We start from the raw sequence: 21,856 nt of genomic DNA, 5'->3' as shown, positions 1-21,856 counted from the left end.
CATCTAAGACCCAGAATAAAACCATACCCACCGTGAATGGGAAGGGGCATGGAGTGGAGACACAATGCCCATCTGTAGACAATTGGACATCCCCTCACAGAGTGGTCACAGGAAAGAGATGAGCCAGAGTGCAGTATAGCACCGATGAAACAACTTTCCTCTAGTTCTCTGGTGCTTCCTTCACCCGACTATCATGCCCTCAATTCTACCTTACAAGTTAGATTAGGCCAGAGCATGCACACTGCTACAGATAAGAGCCCAAAACACAGGGAATCCAGGATAGATAAACCCCTCAGGGCCAACAAGGAGAGTAGAGATGCCAGGAGGATTAGGGGAGGGTGGGGGGACAAAGGGGAATTGATCACAAGGATCAATCTAGAGCCCCCTCCCAGGGGGACGAATAAGTGGGTGAGGGGCGACAGAGGGCTATGGAAGATATGGAAATAATAATCTGTAACTTATCAAGGGTTCATAAGGGAGGATGGGCGGGGGAGGGAGGGGGAAGAAATGGGGAGCTGATATTAGGGGCTTAAATGGGAAGAGAATGCTTTAAAAATGATGGCAGCATATGTGCAAATGTACTTGACACATTGGAGGAATTTATGGATTGTGATCAGAGATGTAAGAGCCCCCAATAAAAGTATTTAAAAAAATTAAAAATAGACTGGCAGATGCAGGGAAGCTAATTAGCAAAGAGCTAGTTTCCTTCATGTTGATAAGGAAAACATAATAAAAGATCTTGTAACAGATCCCACTTTAATGGTAAGAAAAACCATCACCTGTTTCTTCTTCATGCCACTCACAGGGGTTAAGAGGGGCCTACTTGTTCAGAGTTAAGACTCTCTACTTTTTTTTTTTGTCTCAAAGACCGTTGTCAAGAGGGAACCTGAAACAGCTAGCTCTCCCTACAAGCTTACCATGACGATCGCCTTTAGATCCACCAGGACTAATCTCATGATGCCCTTCCCTTCTTTTGACCATAATGAACTGTGCTTCTACCTAAAGATAGTTCCTACATCTGGGAACTTGATCCAATCAATACCCTCATTGCAAATATTATTCCAGCAATTCTCTCCTCTCCTCTATTAAATCTATTTTCCTCTCACTGATGGGCAAAGCCCACCAGCAAAGGGACACTCTCTGCTCTTGATTCCACTTCCCATGCTGGTTTCTACTCTGCTTTACTCTCCTTTGCACTAGAACGCCTCACCGTGTAATTCCTCTCCTCCCCCTCTTCCTTTCTCTCACATCAGGTTTTCACGGAGCCAATCCCAACATGGTAACCCCATGTGTCTGGAGAAGTGCTTACAGGGGGTCTGAGGCCTTGTGAAGGCAGATGGCCCCTGGGTAGGTTTGAACTGCCAACTTTTAAGCTAGTGGTCAAGCACTTATCCATTTGACCCATCCAGTGAGACTCCGATACTCCTTGAAAACTGCTGGTCACGCTTGGTCACTAATGAACTCCAGGTTGCTAAATCCAAATGCCCAATTCTCAGTTGTCATTTGACTTCACTAGCAGTAGCATCTGACAAGAGCCCTTCTGTTTTCAGCACACCGCTTTCTCTTGGTGTCTGCATCACCACATTCTTGTTTTTCCTTCTCCCCAGGCTCTTGCTGATTGCCCGTTTTCTTCCTGATTTCTTTACACAGGGCTCACCACTGAGTTCAGTCCTTGCTCTGCTCATTTCTCATCTTTTCTCATTTCCTTTGTATGTTACCTAATCCCAATGTTTAAGTACATCTTAACATACACTTCGTCTTGCTGACGAAGATCAGGGACTGCAGCCTTCAGCATGGATTTAAACTCAATGTAAACTCACTGTCATCGGGTCCATGCCAACTCATAAGGACCCTAAAGGGCAGGGTAAAACGAGGCCTGTCAGTTGCTGAGACTATAACTCTTTATGGGAGTAGAAAGCCTCATCTTTTTATCACGGAGCAACTAGTGGTTTCAAATTGTTGATCTTACAGTTTTTGCCCCAAAGCATAACCACTATACCACCAGGGCTCCTAACTCACTGTAAATAAAACCAAAATCCCCACAACTGGATCAACAGACAACATCATGATAAATGGAGAAAAGGTCCAACTTGTCAAGGATTTCACCTTGCTTGGATCCACAATCAGTGCCAGGGGCCCTCAAACTTGTTAAACAGGGGGCCAGTTGACTGTCCCTCAGACGCGTTGGAGGGCCGGACTATAGTTTTAAAAAAAACTATGAACAAATTCCTATGCACACTGCATATATCTTATTTTGAAGTGAAAAACAAAGCAGGGCAAAAACACCCGGCGGGCCGCATGTGGCCCGTGGGCCGTAGTTTGAGGACCCCTGATCAATGCTCATGGAAGCAGCAGTCAAGAAATCAAACAACCCATTGTATTGGGTAAACCTGCTGCACAAAACCTTGTTAAAGATGAAGGATGCAATTTTAAGGACTAAGGTGTGCCCGACCCAAGCCATGGTATTTTCAGTGGCCTCATATGCACGTGGGAGTTGTACAACGACTAAGGAAGACCAGAGAAGACTCTGCATATGAACTATGGTGCTCGTGAAGAACACTGACAGTATTGTGGACTGCCAGAAGAACAAACCAATCTGTCTTGGAAGAGGAACAACCAGGATGCTCCTTAGAAGCAAGGATGGCAAGACTTTGTCTCAGGTACCTTGGACGTGTCATCAGGAGAGCTCAGTCGCTGCTGTTCGAGGGGAAAGAGGCAGGCCCTCAACGAGATGAAGTGACAGCGGTCCCAACAGCTGGCTTAGGCATAACCACTGCTGCGAGGATCGCACAGGACGGGCAGTACTTCACCCTTCCGCACACAGGGCTGCTATGGACTGGGGCTGACTCAACAGACCTAACTGCAACACATGGAGATGAGGCCCAGCCGTTTCTCCTGCTTGTCACTGCCCACTCATTTCCACGTGGACGCCGAGTGGACATCTCGCTATGTCCAAAACAGCTTAAAATGGACAAATAAAACCCATTTTGTGAAAATGTAATTATATGTGGCAAAATGCACCCATTTAAGTATATATTTTGATGAGCTTTGATAAATTTATATATCCAGAGTATCAAGATATGGAAGATTTTCATCACCCCAGAGCCAAAACTGAATTTTTAATCATCACCTTAAAACCTGTTTTTCCCACACACTTTCCCAATTTCAGTTAATGGCAACCTGGCCAGTTGCTCAGCGGCGCACCTGTAGACAGCCTTCCTAGCCACAACTACATCACAAATCTACACTCACACGTATTTATCAGGCAAAATTAATGAACTGTGCAACACCAGGTCTGCCAAAGAACTGATGCCTTTGCGTTGCAGTGCGGTGAAGAAATCCTGAGAGCAGCAGGGCCTGCCGGGTGAACCAGCAGATGTGTCCTGGAAGGGACTCGACCAGCTGAAAAGTGAGGGTGGCAAGCTTCATTCACCTCATGTACCTCCAAGCCCAGGAGCGACCGGCCCCAGGGAGAGGACTTCCTGCTTGGGAAAGTGGAGGGGCAGCAAAAAGAGGGCGATGCCTCGGTGCGGTGCACCGACAGAGTTGCTGCAGCACGAGTTTACCCAGCAACTGTGGGGATGGCACTGGACTGGGCAGTGCTCTGCTCTACTGCACACAGGGTCACTACGAGTCAGAACGGGCTCAATAGCGCCAGCCCACCACAACACACGGAGAAAATTACATAACCAGAGTAAAGATGTCAGCATCAATGATCAGAGTAGGTACCTTGGGGAGTGAAGTTTTGCTTTGCTTTGTTTTCCTTGTGAGGTACAATGGAAAACACATTGGGTTTCACAGACTGGAGGGCTTAACCTAGTAAAAATGTTATTTTTCACCCCAAATTGATATGCAGGGTTTAACGCAATTTCTAGCAAAATCTTAACAAGATTAAAAATGCATACATATAGACAAGATGGCTCTACAACACGTAGGAAAAGACAAAGGGACTAAAAGAGGCAGTATACCTGAGAAAGAAGAATATGTTTCAGCAGACACCTGGTGGTGCGGTGGGTTAAGCAATGGGCTTTTGCCAAAGGTTGGCAGCTCAAAAGCACAAGCCACGCTGCAGGAGCACGATGGAGCTGCCTGCCTCCATAGAGATTTGCAGTCCTGGTGAGCTTGCGGGGCAGACCGCTCTGCGTCAGGAGCTGGGGGTGAGTCAAACGTGACGTGACGGCAGTGGGCAGGTGGGTGATCATCTTCAAGACTGCATAGTGCCGGGGAACGGACAGGCATACAGACCAGGAGAACCTACAGGTGGACTCAAAAGGAACCCTGGTGGGTAGTGGCTACAGGTCGGGCCACTAACCACAGGGTCAGCAGTGTGAAATCACCATGGCCCCAGTGGAAGCAAGATGCATCTTCCTACTCCCATAGAGAATCACAGCCTCAGAAACGGATTCGATGCAGTGAGTTGCAGCTGAGAGCGGTAGACTCACACAAGTACAACCCATGGTATCTGACAAAGGAGTAAGAGGAAAGACAGCCTTTTCAACAACTGCTACGAGAGCAAGTGAGGAGCCGTTGGCTAACAGAAACAAAAAGAACCTCGCCTTCGCCTCACACCTATGTAAAAAGCAAACTCAAAGTGGATCAAGACTGAAATGTAAAATGTACAAAAAATAAGCACAAGAGAAAAATCTTTGGGACTCAGGGCTGGCTTAGACAGGACACCAAGAACATAATTCACAAAAGGAACAATGGATAAGCTGGCCTTCATTAAAATAAGAAACTTACCCTGCTAAGACTGTTAGAGATATTTACAAACTGCAGACCCAACAAAGGACTAATAACCAGAACATACAAAGAATTCTCAAAATCCAGGAGTAAAAACCAACAAACAAAACATACACACAATCCAATTAGAAAATGGGATAATTCACCTGTGGGGGTAAATACAGAGTGTAAATAAGCACATACAACGATGGTCAACAGGATTAACTCACTAGGGAAACAGAATTTAAAACCAAATGCGCTACACTATACACTTAGCACCATGGCTCAAACAAAACACTGTGATTCCATCAAATGCCTGGGAAGATGCAGGGGAACAGGATTACTCATGTACTGGTGGTGGGAATGTAGAATGGGACGGCCGTGCTGGGAAAGGTTAGCAGTTTCTTGCAATTATACTCCTGTATCTAAATGGTGATACAGTAACTTTCTCCATCACAGTCCCAAACTGGAAATGGCCCAGATATTGCCCAGTTTTAGAAATAACTCATATAGGGGGATGGTTAAACTGGGAGAAATTCAAAACATGGGACACTAGTTAGGAACCAGCGATCGACACACCAGCCTGAGCGAATTCAGAGAATTCTGCTGAGTAAAAAGCCAATCCTAAAAGACCACGTTAATTCCACTTAGATAACATTCTGGAAATTATAAAATTATAAAAATGAAGAACAGGTGAGTGGTGTGAGGGTCAGGGGGAGGTAGGTGGGTGTGGCTGTAAAAGGGCACCACAAGGGGGGCACTGTGGTGATAGCATTAAGAATCTGGAACCCCAGCAGGATTTTGGTTGTAATGTTACCATGGAGGGAAATGGGTAAAGAGAACCACCTCTCTGTGTGCTTTCTTACAAATCCATGCGAATCTACACTCACCTGAAAATAAATGGGATGATGAAGTATATGTACAATCCCATGCCCTGGTTTTGAGAAAAGCCCTTTGCACACAAATACACAGACTTGGCCCGAGAACCATCGTGCCCCCCCCTCGCTTACCTGCTTCACTTTGACTGTTGAGTGGTGAGGACTTCGGCTTCTCTTGCTCCGTGGAGACTTGCTCCTTCTCCCTGAGGATTTGCTTTTCTTTTTGGCTGGGGACCTTTTCAGAACATGGTACACTTAGGACTTGAACTCAGTTATCACACTACACCTGTGAAGGTCTCCACTAACGACAGAAAGAGAGCCAGAAGCTGCTTCACTTTCTTAACATGTCCCTCCAGTCCCAGACCGACATATGACTCTAGGGTATTCCCACCAGGGCACTTCAACCCTGTCCTGTAAGGTAGCTGAGTTAGAATGGACCAGATGGCAGTGACTTGGTTTAGTCAGGAGTTTCTCAGGGAGCCCTGGTGACACGATGGCTACACACGCAGCTGCTGACCAAAGGAACAGCAGTTTGAACCCACACGCGATTAAGGTGGCCAGTAGGCTTCCATAAAGATTGAGTCTTGGAACCCTGTGGGGCAGTTCTACTGTTCTGATAGGAGTAAAAATGGACTCAATAGCAATGGGGTTGGTTTGGGAACCTTCTCAATTAAATAACAAAAGTCCTGGCGGGGGGTGGGGGTGGGCTAAAGAGGAGCTGATGTCAAGGAGTTTAAGGAGGAAGAATATATTTTGAAACTGATTGTGGTAGCAATTGTACAATACTGCTTGCTGTGATTGAGCCATGGAGCGATATGTGTATTAGCTCCTAATAAAATGGTTTAAGGGGAAAGAATGATAAAACTCTGACTCGCTCTTCACCTAGTTTATGCCATCTGAGTAACTGACACTCTCCAGGCAAAACCTAGAAGTCACTACTGTTTCTTTATTCCCTCTCCACCGCCACTACCACCGCCACGCACACAATTCCATTCAGTCCATGAGCACATCCCTTCCTTCTCTTTCCCATATTCCAGCAATGCCCCTGGATCCTTATACTCCACTCACATGGGCCTATCCCTCCTGTCTAAGGCAGTCACTTAGGCTGCTCACCACAAGGTCAGGCAGTTTGAGACCAGCTGCCCGGAGGGAGAAGGACAAGAACGTTCTACTCTGGTGAAGAATTAGTCTCGGCACCCCACAGGAGCAGTTCTACCCTGCCCTAGAGGGTCGCTGGCGTTGGAATCGGCTTGAAGTGACGGTTTTCAGGGAAATTAGAAAGCAGAAGCTGAAGAGATGCACAAAGACCTTGCTCTAGGGCTGAGAGCAAAAAAATCTGCCCCTAGGTCCCTGGTGCTGTACCGGTTATCCGCAGTTCAAAACCGTCAGCCTCTCTGAGGAAGAGAGACGAGGCTTTCTACTCCAGTAAAAATTTCACCAAAAAGGATATCCAAATGGCCAAAGAGTATATAAAAAATACTCAACATTATAGCCATTACGAAGAGGCAAATTAAAACGGTAATGAGATACACTCTCATGCCTGTTAGAATAATTTTTAAAAAGGAAAAACTACACACAATGGAATACTATTTAGCCAGTAAGAGAAATTTTATATATTCTCCATCTAGAGCAGTGGTTCTCAACCTTCCTAATGCCGCGGCCCTTTCATACAGTTCCTCATGTTGTGGTGACCCCCCCCCCCCAACCATAACATTATTTTCGTTGCCACTTCATCACTGTCATTTTGCTACTGTTATGAATCGGGCAACCCCTGCGAAAGGGTCGTTCGACGCCCAAAGGGGTGGCGACACACAGGTTGTGAACCGCTGTTCTAAACAATGTTGAGTGATCGAGTACATGAATGTGTCCAGCAAGAGGCAGTATTTTATTTTACTTTTTCAGTTTCTACCTGGTAAACTTCCTAGGGCCTCCATGGGGGTAAGCCTTTGGGGCTAGGTCCTTAATTGGAAAGAGATCGCTTGTACATGGCTTGGCTGGCAGACGGAATTATCTCCTGCTTAACTTTAAAACACAATCCATGCTCGCTGCTAGGCCTTACTCTGCTAGGTGCTGGGGGCATCGAGACGAAGGGGGGGGATTCTTCCCCCTGAGCAAGCCCAGGTGCAGGTGCAAAGCTCTACCACCTCCACGATGAAGTCCAAGGTGCTGGGCTCAGCACCCAAGGCCTGATTCTGACCGTGGCCCCGTCCTCCCAGCTCAGGGAACACACTCAAGACCTATGCCAGGCCGCTCGCCCACTTACCGGCTGCCTCCGCGGGTTCGGCTCCCGCGATGCCCCGGGCGGCCCGGCTCGCCAGCGGGCGAGGACGGGCTGTGGCAGGCGTCCGGGCGGCGGTGGGCGGGAGGCTCGGGGTCCGGGGTGATGCGCTCTTGCTTCACCACCACGGCCGCCGCTGCCGCCACCAAGTCCCCGTCCCGGTGCCTGCGCCGGCGCCCCCGCTCCCGCTCGCTCTTCACCTCCTTCATCTCAGGGGCTCGGTGGAGGGAAAGCACAGGTCCGTTGAGCTCAGCTCGTAGAAGGAACTGACGTTTTGACCTCCGGGCTTCCGCTTCCAGGTCTGTGGAATTCCCAGAAACCCTCGCGGGAGCTGTCGGTCACGTGACGGGCTCTCCCCGCCCCTCGGTGGGCGGGGCCTTCGCGACGGACTCCGGCGGCGGGAGTTTCACGTTTCGAAAATTAGCATCTGGGAGAACTGCACTTTCAAGGCTGTCAGTCATAATAAAACACAGAGATAACCTAGGGGTCCAGCGGTAGGGAGCGGTCTAGTCACTCGCTGGCACGGTAGCCCGCGGATGACCTATAATGCTGCTGTGTGCACACGCGATCCAGTTATCCCCTGCTGTCCCCAAGTCCACTCTGAGGAAAGGCCTACAGACTAGCCGACAGACGCCGGAAGAGGATTTCCGCTTTTATGAAAAAAGGTGGAACGTGGAACCAGCATTCAGTGTTGGCGGCACTCGGAGCAGCCGGAGCGGCACCCGCAGTGCCTGCGCGACGGGCCGCTGACCGCCAGGTCAGCACTTCGAGTACCAGCCACTCCGCCGGCGAAAGGTGAGCTTGCTACGCCCACGCCGAGCTGCAGCCTCAGAAGCTCACCGTGGGCACGCCTGCCCTGCCCTGCCCTGGGGTCGCTGCGACTAGGCTCGACTTGACGGCAGTAAGTTTGGTCGGTTTGGGTTTCCCTGGACTACACGGCATTATTTCTACTTAAAAACAAATCATTTTACTGGGAGCGCTTACAGCTAGTATAACAACCCCACAATTCAATTAGATCAAGCATAAGTGTACAATTACTGCCAAGATCATTTTCAGAACATTTTCTTTCTCTTTGAACACTTTGACATCCGCTCCCCTTTATCCCTCCCTCCCCCATCTCCCACGTTTCTTACTTTATATAGGCTGTGTATTTATCAAACATGGGGGGGGGGTTGTTTTGTTTTCAGGTTTTATGTGCTAGGTTTCGATTTGTTAGGTTATTTTTTTTTTCGGTCTGGAAATGCTCAAAATCCCTCAGATACCAATTAGTGACAATTGCTTCTTTGCTTATGTCATTTCCGTTTAGGAACGGGTGCATAGGAACGCTCTATTTTGGGGTCTCGGGGGAAACCCGAATGGCAAATGGAGAAGATCACAGGCTTGTTTAAACTTAGGACAGGATACAAACCTGGGTGCAGACGCCACGTATGTTTAGGGCCGCGTGAAGATAAGGAGGGAATGCACTCACAGTGGACTGTGGACAAATCATTCTTTTTCCTTCCTTCCCAGCACTTTCTGCAGTGCTGACGTATTTCCATTGATTATTAAAGAGACAAAGAGCCCAACAGGAGGAAGCTCCACAGGCCTGCCTTTGGGAATCTTCGCGACGAAGGGGGCACGTCCATTCAAATCGCGAGCACCGTAGAAGCAGCGCAGACTCGAGCCCGGGTTCCGCTGCCTCCCAAAGCCCCGGAGCAACAATGGTGAACTGGAGACGGAAGCTAACCCAGAAGCTCACCAAGCCGAACCTTTGTGGGTCGCTGCGGGGTCTCGCGCTGCTAGTCCCGCCTCACTCCAAAGCCCCGCCCAGATCATGGAGTTGGGAGGGGAGGTTTCCATGGTGACGGCAAACAGGCCCAGACTGAAGGGGCCACTTCTGGGTTACTACCCCTCGTTACCGCCATGATTCCCCCAGCGGACTCTTTGCTCAAATATGACACGCCGGTGTTGGTGAGCCGAAACACCGAGAAACGGACTCCCAAAGTAAGGATGGGTCTGGGAGTGGGGCGGGCCAGGGGAAGCCCGGGAGCTACGAGGAGAAAGGCAGAGCCTCGCTTGAGGGTCGGGAAGCTGCAGGGACAGAGGGTCAGAGGGGATTAGGACGGGGAAGGAGGGAAGGAGGGTGGAGAGAGTACAAGAAACCCAGACTCTGGGTGTGACCTTAGAGGCAAGGTTTAGGATGGGGAAGGACATGACCAGGCGATGATGAGTAGCTGAGGTAGTGACTCCCCCATCACTAGAGGTATGGGGAGGCCTGGTGCTGCAATGGGTTACACTTTGGGTTGCTCACTCACAAGGCCAGCTGTTGGAAACCACTAGTTGCTCAGCCGTGGAGAGAGGAGTAGAGATTTACAGCCTCCGAATCCCACGGGGGCAGTGCTACCCCTGTCCTATGAATCAGAATCAACTCGATGGAGTGCGTTTTTTGAGAGAAGGGTGGAGACAGATGTCTGAGCCCTTGTGCCAGAAGCATTGGGTCAGGATGGGAATAGCTGCAATTCCTGGCCTCTGAGACCTAACCTCGGCTGAAAAGGTGGAAGGTGAAGCTGGGAAGGACAGTGGGGGAAAGAGTGGGCAAGGAGGTGCACTCCGAGGGGCTGGGACGTGTGGATCTGAGTGCCTGAATTACCTCCTAACCTGCCTCCTCTTAGGCTCGGCCACTGAAAGTCAGCCCCCAGCAGCCTGGACCCTCAGGGCCAGTCCCACAGCCACCAAAGACCAAGGTCCCCTCAACATCCTGTGTCCCAGACCCTACAAAGCAGGCGGAAGAAATCTTGAATGCCATTCTGCCCCCAAGGTAAAAAAAGAGCAATGGCTGGGAGAAGACTGAAGTTTGGGGGTCTCAGAATTGGGGGATGTGGGGGAGAGGCAGCATGCTCTAGCCCCTGCTGGAGTCCCTTCCTCCACCGTCCCTGCCCCCACCCCACCCCCAGCATTCCAGAGCTTCTGGAGCTTGCAGGCGACTGAATGGGGAGGGTGGAGAAACCTCTTCTTCATCTACCCTCATTTTCTGCGTGCCCTCACGTAGTCTCATGACTTTCATAGTGGGCTACTCGCTGCGCTGTGGACCCCTAGGTCAACAGTTAGAAACCACCAATTCTCCTTGAGAGAAAAATGAGGCTTTCTACTCCTATAAAAGATTCACAGCCTCAGAAACCCACAGGGGCAGTTCCACTGTCTTATAGGGGCTCTGTGAGTCAGAAAAGGAGGCTCTGGGGATGTACTGGCTACACAGTGGGCTGCCAACTGCCAAGTCAGCAGTCAGAAACCACTAGCTGCTCCCTGAGAGAAAGCCGAGGATGTCCACTCCTGTCGAGAGTTCCACTCTCGGAAACCACCAGGGCACTTCTACTCTGTCCTACAGGGTGGATAGGGGTAGGGTTAACTCGATGGCAGAGTTGGAGCTGAGTCAGAATCCACTGGATGCCAGAGAGTTTGGCTTTGGGATAAGCGAGTAAGAAGTCCTTGTTTGGTGCAAATGACTCACTCCCTCAATGGTATCAGCGGCGAACCAAAATGTTGGAAGTTTGGGCACCGCGGAAGGAAGACCTGGTGATTGACAGCCGGAGGGAGCCTAAGTCAGCTCCGGCACACCGGGGTCACCTTGAGTGAGGTTAACTCAGAGGCAGCTGTGGTGGCAGCATGCTAATGATGAGGCATTGGTGGGTCCGAGGTAAGGGACAATCCTCACCTCCCACGGGGGAAACCTGAATTCAATTCCTATCCAATGTGCCCCATGTGCAGCCAACACTCATTCGTCTTGTGTGTTGCTGGGATGCTGGACAAGTTTCAGTGGTGCATCCAATCCAAGACAGACTAGGAAGAAAGATCTGGTTATAGCGGTCCCCTCTGCAACTGCTAATGTGGACGGTCTAACGAGACTGGACAGCCTTCCCTTCCTTTATGCATGGGCTGCCACGAGTTGGGGGCTGACTCTGTGGCCGAGAAGAGCGGTGACAATATGCTGATGACTCCCAAATGCGTCTTTCCGGCTCCGTTTCCCTCCTAAACTTCAGACCCACGTGTTGTACTTCCGCATCTTCCTGAAGATGCCTCGTAGACATCTCAAGCTCAAAACGTGTTGCAGCTGACTTGCAGTTTCTTCCTTCCTCAACCTGCTCGGCCCCAGTCTAACCCCTTCTCACGAAATCCTAACTCCTTTGGCTAGCCGCCCGGGCTGCCCTTCATTCGTCGTCGTCACTCACAGGGTGGCAAAGGGCAGACGGCCCTTCATCATATGATTTGGCTCTCCCTTCGAATGATGTCCCAAACCTGACCACTTGCTCCGCTACCATCTTGCTCCCCGTCACTGGTTCTCACCCCCGGGACTGAAGTGACTGGCTACCGCAGCGGTTCTCAATCTGTGGGTGGAGACCCCTTTGGGGGTCGAACGTCCCTTTCACAGGGGTTTCCCGATTCATCACAGCAAAATGACAGTGATGAAGTAGCAACGAAAATAATTTTATGGTTGGAGGTCACCACAACAGGAGGAACTGTATGAAAGGGTCACAGCATTAGGAAGGTTGAGAACCACTGGTCTACTTAGAAGTCTTGCTTCCACTCGGCCGTGACAATCTATTCTTCACCCCTAAATCAGAAGTCACACCATCCCAACCTTCTCCCAGAACCCTCTAGTGGCTGCTCATTTCACTTAGGCTAAAATCAAAGCTCCTTACCATGGCCTGGAGGACCTGGCGTGCTCCGGCCCATGGCATTGTGAGGTTTCTCAAATGCGTAACGCCTTGGCTCTTGGCTTTGCATGAGAAAGAATTCACACCGAAGCCTGGTTTGTGATCCGTGTGAGTTTTTATGAGGGGTGGGAGAAGTTTCAGGTTTGCAGTCTCAGGGGTACACGCTATTTCAGGGAAGCGTGCCGAGCTGTTTGGAAGCTGCGCTGGGGCCCACAGCTGGACAGGAGCAAACTCACGGAACAGCATACCACCAGTGAGCCACTGAGGCCAGAGAGAGCGGGCGCTGGGCCAGGGTAAAAGAGAAGAGAGAGGCTGTGGGTCCCGCTGGAATAGGCCCAGCGCAGGTGCATGTGGGTCCCAAGCAAGCCCAGAGTAGGCGCTGAGCAGGGCTCACCCGGGAGGTGCATGTGCGTCTCCTACTTCCACCTGCCCCTGACCAGGAGCGTGATAAAAAGCGCAGAGAAAGGCCTTCCCTCGGGCCAGGGTATTTCACACCTCTGGCTGGGGAGGCCTGGTTGAAGGCATTGGTTGACCCCATTGGCTGAATTAAGCCCACCTGGGCCTAGTTTGGGCCTCCCAGGTGTACTGCCCACCTGGCTGGGGGCTTGAACTGGAGTATGCTCAGTTAGGGGGTCTTCCTAGGTGCCTAAGGGATTCCCTTCCAACCTCCTCTAGGGGGCCTTTGCAGGCATGGGAGGGACAACCCCCTGTCCCCGTCTCTAGCTACCTAACCACATCATGCATCTTATCTCCTCTTACCCTTCTTGTTCACTGTGCTAAAGCCACACGACCTCTGCCAGCCGTTTGTCCTCATTCTCACATTGTCTCCTCACAGAGGACCCTGCCTCCTCATGTTCTCCTCTGTGCCTTGAAGAACCTGTTACGGACTCGAAAACCTTGACCAGGCTCATCTAGTGGGCCCTCGATCAAAGTGTTCAGGAATGGTAGCCGAGCACCATCGATTTCTCCTGGTCACATGGCAAGAGGTTCACAGCGGCGACCACAGGCCAGTTTCTGTTCTGGTTCCTGGACCTCTCGTTCTGTGCTGGTCCAGGTGGAGAGAGATCCAATTGGTGTCCTTTGGGTGGCTGCTCCCAATCCACTTGAGACTCCACTCCGGCCTTATCCTTCTCTGGGCCTGGCCAGTTGCTGTCCCCACCGCCATGGATACACATTGTTTCATGCCGCAGACTGCGATCCCGCAATGTAGTATCACTTATCCAACTTCTACTCTCTCCATTCCTCCTTTTTTCCTTTTGAACTTGGTCCTTGATCTCAAGTGGGTGATTATTCGAAGGTGCGTGCACCTCCCTAGTGTGCGTGTGCCCCTTAGAGCCTCGTCTGTTGCTGGACTGAAAACAGCCGTGAGGGTGAGTGCAGTCCCAGTCCTGAGAGGTGACTCGGGACCCTGGTCTCGGGAGTTCCGCCAATGTCTGTCCGACCAGTAAGCCTGGTCTCTCGTACGACTGTGGGTTTTCTTCCACATCTTTCTCCCACTCTATCCGAGACCTTTCAGAGCAGTTGACAGTGGCAGCCGGGCCATCGCGTTCTCCTGGTCTCAGTCATCGAGGCTGATGTTTGCAGGATCCATTAGTCTTTTTTTTCCCTCCACTTCTATTTGTTTCTTAGTTTTCCTAATTTCCTTTTTTTTTTGGTAAATCATTTTATTAGGGGCTCATACAACTCTTATCACAATCCATACACACATCAATTGTGTAAAGCGCATTTGCACATGGGATCCTTTAGTCTTATCGGCTTAATTATATCCACGTTCTCAGTTGATTTTCCTCACTCTTCTTTGCTCTGGACTGGGAGAGACCAGTAGTTACAGCTTAGTTGGTTGCTGCCTCTATTTATTTCTTTATTATTATTATTTTATCATTTTCTCGGGGGTGGGGGGGGGAGCTCTTACAAATCTTATGACTCCATGATTCAATTGTATTGAGCACACTCGTTGCCATCAACATTTCCAAAACATTTTCTTTCTACTTGAGCCCTTGGTATCAGCTCCTCTTTTTATCCCCTCCCTCCCTGCCTCTATTTCTTCTTTTTTAAATCATTTTATTAGGGGCTCATACAACTCTTATCACAATCCATACACACATCAATTGTGTCAAGCACATTTGTACATTCATTGGCCTCTATTTCTTTACTTGGGTCTGGTTCAATGTCTTGTCTCCAACAAGGCCTTCGTTGACAATAAAAGAGCATGTCCTGGCCAACACGCTCCCCTTGCCCGCTGTCTTCTTCTGGAGCCATAGTGACCGTTGGCTGACACATAGCCACTGGGTTGTAGTCTGTCCCTCCCCCCACTACTGGCATAGAAGTTCCACGAGAATAACGACTTGGCTGTATGCCCAGTCAAGCGTAAGCATTTCAGAAAACATTTGTTGATTCAGAGAATGATGTTGGGACACCTATTTCCAACTGGGGGAGTCCTGCCCATGAAAAGAAATCCCTGCACCAACCCTTACCATACCTTTGGCTTGAGAAAGCTGAACCTCAGCAAATCTCTTCCAGTGATCAGTGCAAATCGGTAAAAGTCTGGTTCCTTTCATAGAAGTCTGATTTATGCTCATCTGCTCCGGATTCATAGTCCCCGAGAGCTCTTCCCAGATCACCGAGATGTGAGAAGAAAGAGGCCGGCAGACCAGTGAGTAGCAGGAGTTTAATGCTCCCATCAGTGGCACAGGGCACCTCTGCTTCACCTGTGATTGGTTATATTCAGTCACGGGGGTGGGATTGTCCTGGCAGGAGTGAGGACCTGGCCACCACTGCCCACTAGTGTTGTGTGCCAAAGCTGACGAGGCAGGGCTGGGCTCCAGAGCCACTCTGTTTGCATTAGGACTCCATGGCCTCATCCACAGGGACCCTTTTAGGCAGGGCGATCTGGGAGCCTTGCACTAGGTTTCTAGTTGGCGGTCGAGGTGGTCTACATTTGGGGATATATATCAACCTTCCCCCACCCCCCTTTTAATATGTTGCATCTTCTCATTCTTTTCTCAATTCCAAACTCTAAACCAGGCCTTACGTTATGTGTTGAGGACACAAAGCTGAAAGACCAATGTAGACCAAACCCTCCCTGCACAGTGCTCAGGACCTGACAGGATGGCCCAGGTCCTGTGGGCGGGCCGGCTGGAACCTGCTGTGAGTTGCCCAGGGAGCAGTGATGCCAGAGGGGCCGTCTGTTTTGTGTTTGGGGGGTGGGGTGGGGAACTAGCAAGGGGGGACAGAAGGTCAGGAAAGAGCTGGCTGTGAAGCTGGGGAAAGGAGCTGATCAGGCAAGTGGGGTGGGGGTGGGGGTCATTCCGGGAAGAGGGGCCTAGAGAGGAAGTGACAGGGAGTAATCCTGCAGGAACTTCGATGGTGAAGGGCACCTGTAGGCCCATTTACCCAAAACCAGACTCGCTGCCATTGAGTCAGTTCTGATCACGGCAACCCTATAGAACAGGGCAGCACTGCCCCTGCGAGTTATCAAGGCCGTAAATCTTTATGGGAGTAGAAAGCCTCATCTTTCTCCCGAGGAGCAATTGCTGGTTTCCAACTCCTGACCCCGAGGTTAGTAGCCCAACGTATCACCACTATGCCACTGGAGCTCCTGTGTCAAATCAGGTAGAGAATCCGTCCCAGGATTAAAAAAGAAAGAAAGAATAAAGTAGGATGGGCTAGAACAGAAGCAGGATCGATGTTTGAAAGAGCACTGCCAAGTAGAGCTCTGTGCCTAAGCTGTGTGTGTGTGTGTGTGTGTGTGTGTGTGTGTGTGTGTGGTCATGGCGTCACCTTTACTTTTCACTGTAGGCCACAGCTAAAATGTGTGACTACTACTGCTGTGGCAATGGGAGTCCTTGGGGAGACTTTTTCAAGACGAGAGTCATCACCCAGTTTGCACTTCAGATAGTATGGAGCGGCTGTATGTGGGGCTATCCATTCCAGAGGGAAGGTGATGAGGTTTTGACTAACAGTTGAGTGAGCCACCCGCGTTTGGGGGACTCCGCCCCTGCGGATAGCTGATGGGCGGTGCTGGCTCAGCAGAGGCCGGCAGGGGGGGCCTGAGCACTGCCAAGCAGACAGCTCTCCAGTGAGCTGGGGACCAGGGCAGCCATTGGCACGCCTGGAGTGACATGTACCCATCAGCATGCCTCGGAGGGTAGCGGGGCAGGCAGACCTTCACACATGACACCTTTTCGACTCTTCTACATGTAATTCCTTGGTGACAGAGTGTGGGCTCAGGTGAGTGGTGGCTAGGTGCTGACAAGGACGACGTCCTGGGGCAGGGGAGAACTGCTCCATGGGGTTTCCAAAGGGGCGGGACCCTTGGGAGCAGATCACCAGGCCAGAGGAAGGGTGGCTTTCTGGCTGGTTCCCTTCCCTCGGTGGCACCAACATCCTCTCCAAGGAGCATCCATCTGAGGCTCTCCTGCCACCGCCATGCCCCACTGGCCAGGACTCACAGCACCCCTTCCAGCTTGCCGCGAGGTCTGAGGTGTCCTTTGTCTGTCACCCCATGAGCCGTTGGGAATGGCCACCACGCCTCCAGCTCCGTGTGCCCTCCGCGCAAGAGGAGGGCAGGATCGGGAAGGGGGCTGATGGGTTCATGGAAGGGCCCTGGGGAGGCAGCCTAGCGGGGGTGACTGGAGCTGGCAGGCTCCTTGCCCACCCGCATAGGCAGGCCGCTCAGAGGGCTTCTCTGCTCTCATCCGGTGGGCCCTCGGGCCAGTGGGTTTCACTCGGCGGGTGCTGTCTGTGCCGCAGGGAGTGGGTGGAAGACACTCAGCTATGGATCCAGCAAGTGTCCAGCACCCCCAGCACCAGGATGGACGTGGTGCACCTCCAGGAGCAGCTGGACCTGAAGCTGCAGCAGCGGCAGGCCCGGGAGACCGGCATCTGCCCCGTGCGCCGGGAGCTCTACTCGCAGTGCTTCGGTGAGTGGACCCCCGACCCCAACCCTCCCTGTTCACACCGATCGATCGCAGCCACGTGGAAGGTCTCCCCTCCCCGTGCTCATTCCCGCACCGGGAACTGCTGAGCACACCCTCTTCACCCTCCTCTATGCTCTGTGTCTCACCCGCCAGGCACGCTCTTTCTGGAAAACCGGGTGCCTCACTGCTTAGCAGATTTGGGAATAAGATCAAATCTCTTGGGTGAAAAAGCATATGAAGGAGCTTCAAAAAGTCTGTGGTCAAATCCCACAATCTTCTCATTCTACTTCTCCACGAACTTTTTGAAGCCCCTTTGTATATTTCCTGTAGCTTGCGTTTTTTATATTGGTGGTTTGCAGAGTTTCTGGAAAAGTACGTGTGAATGCTTTCCTCGGGAAAATAAATGTTCTGCCTTGATGTAGATCCAGGCATTAACATTGGGCCTTCTGTCCAGAAAAATGCAGTAAGGCTTCAAAAAGTGCGAGGAAGAGGAGCAGGAAATGATCACGGGCCCTAATGGGAACCGGGGCTGGCCGCCCTGGCCGGCCGGCTTATAGGCGCAGCAGCACGGGCAGCTCTGCGGAGGTGGTTCTTCCAGCGCACACCGGGGCGCAGTCGTTGCCCAGCTCACTGGGCTTCCACCGCTGGAACCGTTCAGAAGCTGACTGTCCAGGGTGCCTGTCTGTGGGTGCAGATCTCCACCTTTTCAGCAGCTGGTGGGGTGCTCCCCTTCATTTTGCTGCTTATGGACTCCCCAGGGCAAGGCCTAAACCACAGAACCAAGCTCACTGCCATCAGGTGGACCCCTCCCCCTCCCCCCAGGGGAGCGTTGGGTTTGAGGCTGGACAGCTGTATGTAAACAGTCTGCGTTTCTCCCCGAGCAGCTGCTGGTGGGTTTGAACCCCCACTCTTCTGGTCAGCAGCCCAGAGCTTGGTCCTCTGCACCCCCCCCGGGGGGGCGGGGTCCTAGACCCAGGGGCACACAGGACTCCCCAGGTGCTGGGAAAAGGCCACCATCATCCAACCGAGGCGAAATCTTTGAATCGTGCCGTTGCTGCCCGAGGAGGGGAAGGGAGGATGTGCCTGGGTGCCCTGCTGCTCCTGAGGGCCCAGTATAGCCGGTGGTGGCCCTGTGGCTCCCTAGATGCTCCCCTGGAACCCTGCCCCAAGCAGGAGGCCCTCCCGGTAGGAAGGTGGTCCGTGGTGGTCTTGGTGCGCTGCCCGCCCTGACCCAGCTGTGTGCACGGCAGATGAGCTCATCCGAGAAGTCACCATCAACTGTGCAGAGCGGGGGCTGCTGCTGCTTCGGGTGCGTGACGAGATCCGAATGACCGTCGCCGCCTACCAGACCCTGTACGAGAGCAGCGTGGCCTTCGGCATGAGGAAGGCGCTGCAGGCCGAGCAGGGGAAGTCGGACATGGAGAGGAGAGTGAGTGGCCTCCCCAGGAGCCTGTGTCACGGCCAACCCCACCCAGGGTGCGCTCTCCACATCCCCACTCTCATGCCAGCACCAGCTCAGGGAAGCCCCTGGTGACCGACCAGCCACCCAAGTCCACGTGGCTGGTTTCCCCGGGGACGCTCATGCCAGTCACCGATGTAGACTCTAGTAATAGCTTGAGTTGGACAGTTGAACCCACAGCCCCTCCCCACCAGGGAGCCCGCCTGGTGCCGTGCCCGGCTGACGGGCTCCCTGCCCTCAGATTACAGAGCTGGAAACGGAGAAGAGAGACTTGGAGAGGCAAGTGAATGAGCAGAAGGCGAAGTGTGAGGCCACCGAGAAGCGGGAGAGCGAGAGGCGGCAGGTGGAGGAGAAGAAGCACAACGAGGAGATCCAGTTCCTCAAGCGCACCAACCAGCAGCTCAAGGTCAGTCACCCGGGACTCCCATCTGCCAGGGCCCAGAGTCCACACCGGGTCCCTCAGCCTGGCTCTCCAGCGAAGGCTTCTTTCTTGGCCAAGAACAGTTGTCCATCCTCAGGACCAAAGTGGCTCTGCTTCCCCAGCCATAGCTGGGACTTGGGGGTCTTCCTCCTGCGGCCTGGGTCTCCCCACGGGCTCTGTGGACGTGTTATGCCAGTGGCATTTCCTCAGCTCTGTGGCATGGCATTTGAGGCCGTCAGGGGCTTCCCATGTGTGTGCTGAAAGGCACTGTGGCCCTGGCTCTCTGACCAGCTGAGGTGATGGGGGAGTTGGTGTTAAGGGCTGGCAGGCTGGACACCAGACCCCAGGGCCCCTGCAACTCGGGCACTCAAAGGATGGGCCCAGGCCAGCACCCTCCTTCTCACCTGGCAACTGGTAGCAAGACAAATTCTTGAGCCCGCACCGAGCACCGTTGTCTGGGGGTCAGCACTGTTTCAACCAGGCCGCTAGGTGCCTCTGCTGCTGACTGAAGTTCTATTCTATGTAATGGGGTCTGTTGACATTTTCTGGTGCTGGCCAGAAGAGCCCTGGGTGGCCCTCCCTCCTCCCAGGCTGCTGAAGCCCCGGGCCTGTGGGAAGCTCACGTTCTTGAGAATGGCAAGCTTTGGGGCACTAAAGCCAAGGAGCAGAGCACTGGAGGTAAAGAAGGGTTTGTAGTAAGAGGACAGCCTGTCTTGTTGGTGACGCAGTAACAGAACCCTCACAGCCAGGCTCCAGACTGTTTACTTAGCAGTCCCCGGTGCCACTTCCCTTATCTGCCTAGAGTTCCTCCTCTAGTGTCCTCAGTGGTGGCAACAGCACCTTCCAGCCTTTACAAGCTGCCTTGTAGTCCCTGAGGTGTAGGACTTTTTACAAGCGAGTTGTTTTTATTGGCTCAGAGCTGCACTGCAAATAAAGCAGTGTTTGCAGTCTCTGATAGACCTACTTAAACATCAGTGCACACAGTAGGGTAGTAAATTATTTTACTGGCTCTTGCCAGAACAGGGACTCCCAAGTGTCTGAAGCTTTACATACAAGATGGACAGCTCCCTGCTCCCTGGTAGCAATTTTCTCTAATTGGGTGTCAAGTTGTCTGAGTGACCGAAAATGTGCTGTTTCTCAAACCTCTTGTCCCAGCAGAGAACCAAATGTTTAGCTTAGCAGACATACTCAGGCCTGAAATCTGAGCCCTGAAAAACCACCATTTCAACAACTTTGATTCAATTTCCTTTTTCAGGCTTTATATTATACCCTGAGCTGTTATTGTATGGAAACCAGGGCAGCTCTGGTTTCTCCTAACGTAGCCAGCTCACCCGCCAAGGCAGAACCAGCTAATGTAGAAAACGTGGAGTTGGGAACAAAGGGGGGGGGGGGGCTTGGAGTGGCAGCCTTTGGATTCTTCTTCCCAGAGAATTTTTCTCACCTCTCAACTATTCGTTAGGCTGCTAGTTTCAAATATTAATGGAGCTCTTATTTTTATTTTTCAGGCCCAACTGGAAGGCATTATTGCACCAAAGAAGTGATAATTTCCATATGGGTTGACAGAAGGTCTACTCTCCCATCGTAAGCCCTTTGTAATAAAAAGCTAGTTTCACGAGTGAACAAGCCATCTACCCGCCCCTGATCACCACCCACATACTTGTTAGAAGTCAACGCTCTTGCCCCCATGTCGTGAAACAGCTAAGGCCTGGCAGCCAGGCTCCTGGTGGGGCGCCGGAGGTGGTCGCACAGGTTAGTCTCAGTATGCAGCTTGCTTTGGGATTTGCCAACTCAAACGTTTAGGCTGAGAATCAGCCTGTCTGCGGTGCCCTCCCAGCTGAAGCGATGTTTTTTTTACCGCTCCGAACCACCAGATTTCTGGCCAAATGAAACTGCTTCCGCCTTCCTGACTGTTGGGGTCCATAGTTCGTTCTGGACGTTAACTGGGGCTTCACACTAGAGCAGTTAGTGGGATTTGTTCTGGAACTCGGTTTGGTAACGCATGCCACCTGCCAGATCTCCGGGGCCCCTTTCTTTAGGAAAACAATGGCAGAGTCTCGCCTAGGAAAAGTCAATGTTGGCTGCAAAGATAGACAAGTTGGGGTGTCCACTGTCTTTGCACCTCAGATTCCCCTCCAGTTGTAAGGCTCACCCCATCCTGCAGAAGAAAACCAACCTAACCCGAGCACCCCAAACCCCTTTGCAGTTTTAATGATTAACGACCAGGCCATAGACAGCTCCAGTTCTTAAGTTAAACTAGCCCGTCGGTGGCTCAGGCCTGTTCTGGTTTTGTAGACTCTTGACTACTGGCTTGGCAGCAGACATCTCTAATTCAGGGCAGACCAGGGTGGCCCAGGCACCCAGCTGGGTTCCCAACAGTCAGTCAAGTTTCCCAAGCACCATACCATCTGCAGGCACTTTCCTGGAACCCCTCAAGTGGGCAGGGCACCCTTGAGGTGGCCGGAGGGACTTAATCCTCAGCAGAGAGGTCCTC

General features: G+C 51.9%; 2 protein-coding genes across 2 annotated transcripts in view; one reads left to right on the top strand and one right to left on the bottom strand.

The window, feature by feature from the left end:
• SNIP1 (Smad nuclear interacting protein 1) overlaps positions 1-8,148 on the bottom strand; it is a 14,012-nt gene extending 5,864 nt beyond the window's left edge. Inside the window, exons 1-2 of the mRNA XM_004704957.2 lie at positions 7,861-8,148; positions 5,730-5,832 (exon numbers count right to left, since the gene is read on the bottom strand). Of these exons, the coding sequence (XP_004705014.1) occupies positions 5,730-5,832; positions 7,861-8,084 (327 nt within the window). The 5' untranslated portion in view covers positions 8,085-8,148. The remainder of the gene's footprint in view (positions 1-5,729; positions 5,833-7,860) is intronic.
• Positions 8,149-8,598: 450 nt separating this feature from the next.
• Positions 8,599-21,850, top strand: DNALI1 (dynein axonemal light intermediate chain 1). Its single transcript, XM_004704956.2, has 7 exons — positions 8,599-8,670; positions 9,385-9,858; positions 10,527-10,672; positions 17,319-17,488; positions 18,736-18,914; positions 19,186-19,350; positions 20,871-21,850. The coding sequence occupies exons 2-7, from the start codon at positions 9,778-9,780 to the stop codon at positions 20,904-20,906; spliced, it is 777 nt and encodes a 258-aa protein (XP_004705013.1). The 5' UTR covers positions 8,599-8,670; positions 9,385-9,777; the 3' UTR covers positions 20,907-21,850.
• The last annotated feature ends 6 nt before the right edge of the window (positions 21,851-21,856 follow it).

The sequence above is a fragment of the Echinops telfairi genome, unplaced genomic scaffold (genome assembly GCF_000313985.2).
Source record: "Echinops telfairi isolate 266 unplaced genomic scaffold, ASM31398v2 ScPeMD7_7457;HRSCAF=8495, whole genome shotgun sequence".
Lineage (NCBI taxonomy): Eukaryota > Metazoa > Chordata > Mammalia > Afrosoricida > Tenrecidae > Echinops > Echinops telfairi.
The sequence above is the reverse complement of the archived record's forward strand: the minus strand, read 5'-3'. Positions and strand labels throughout refer to the sequence as shown.

Coding starts and splice junctions, on each gene's coding strand:
- DNALI1 (XM_004704956.2), top strand. CDS start 9,778: ATGATTCCCCCAGCGGACTCTTTGCTCAAATATGACACGCCGGTGTTG. Junction 10,673..17,318: donor AATGCCATTCTGCCCCCAAG/GTAAAAAAAGAG, acceptor TCTGTGCCGCAG/GGAGTGGGTGGAAGACACTC. Junction 17,489..18,735: donor GCTCTACTCGCAGTGCTTCG/GTGAGTGGACCC, acceptor TGTGCACGGCAG/ATGAGCTCATCCGAGAAGTC.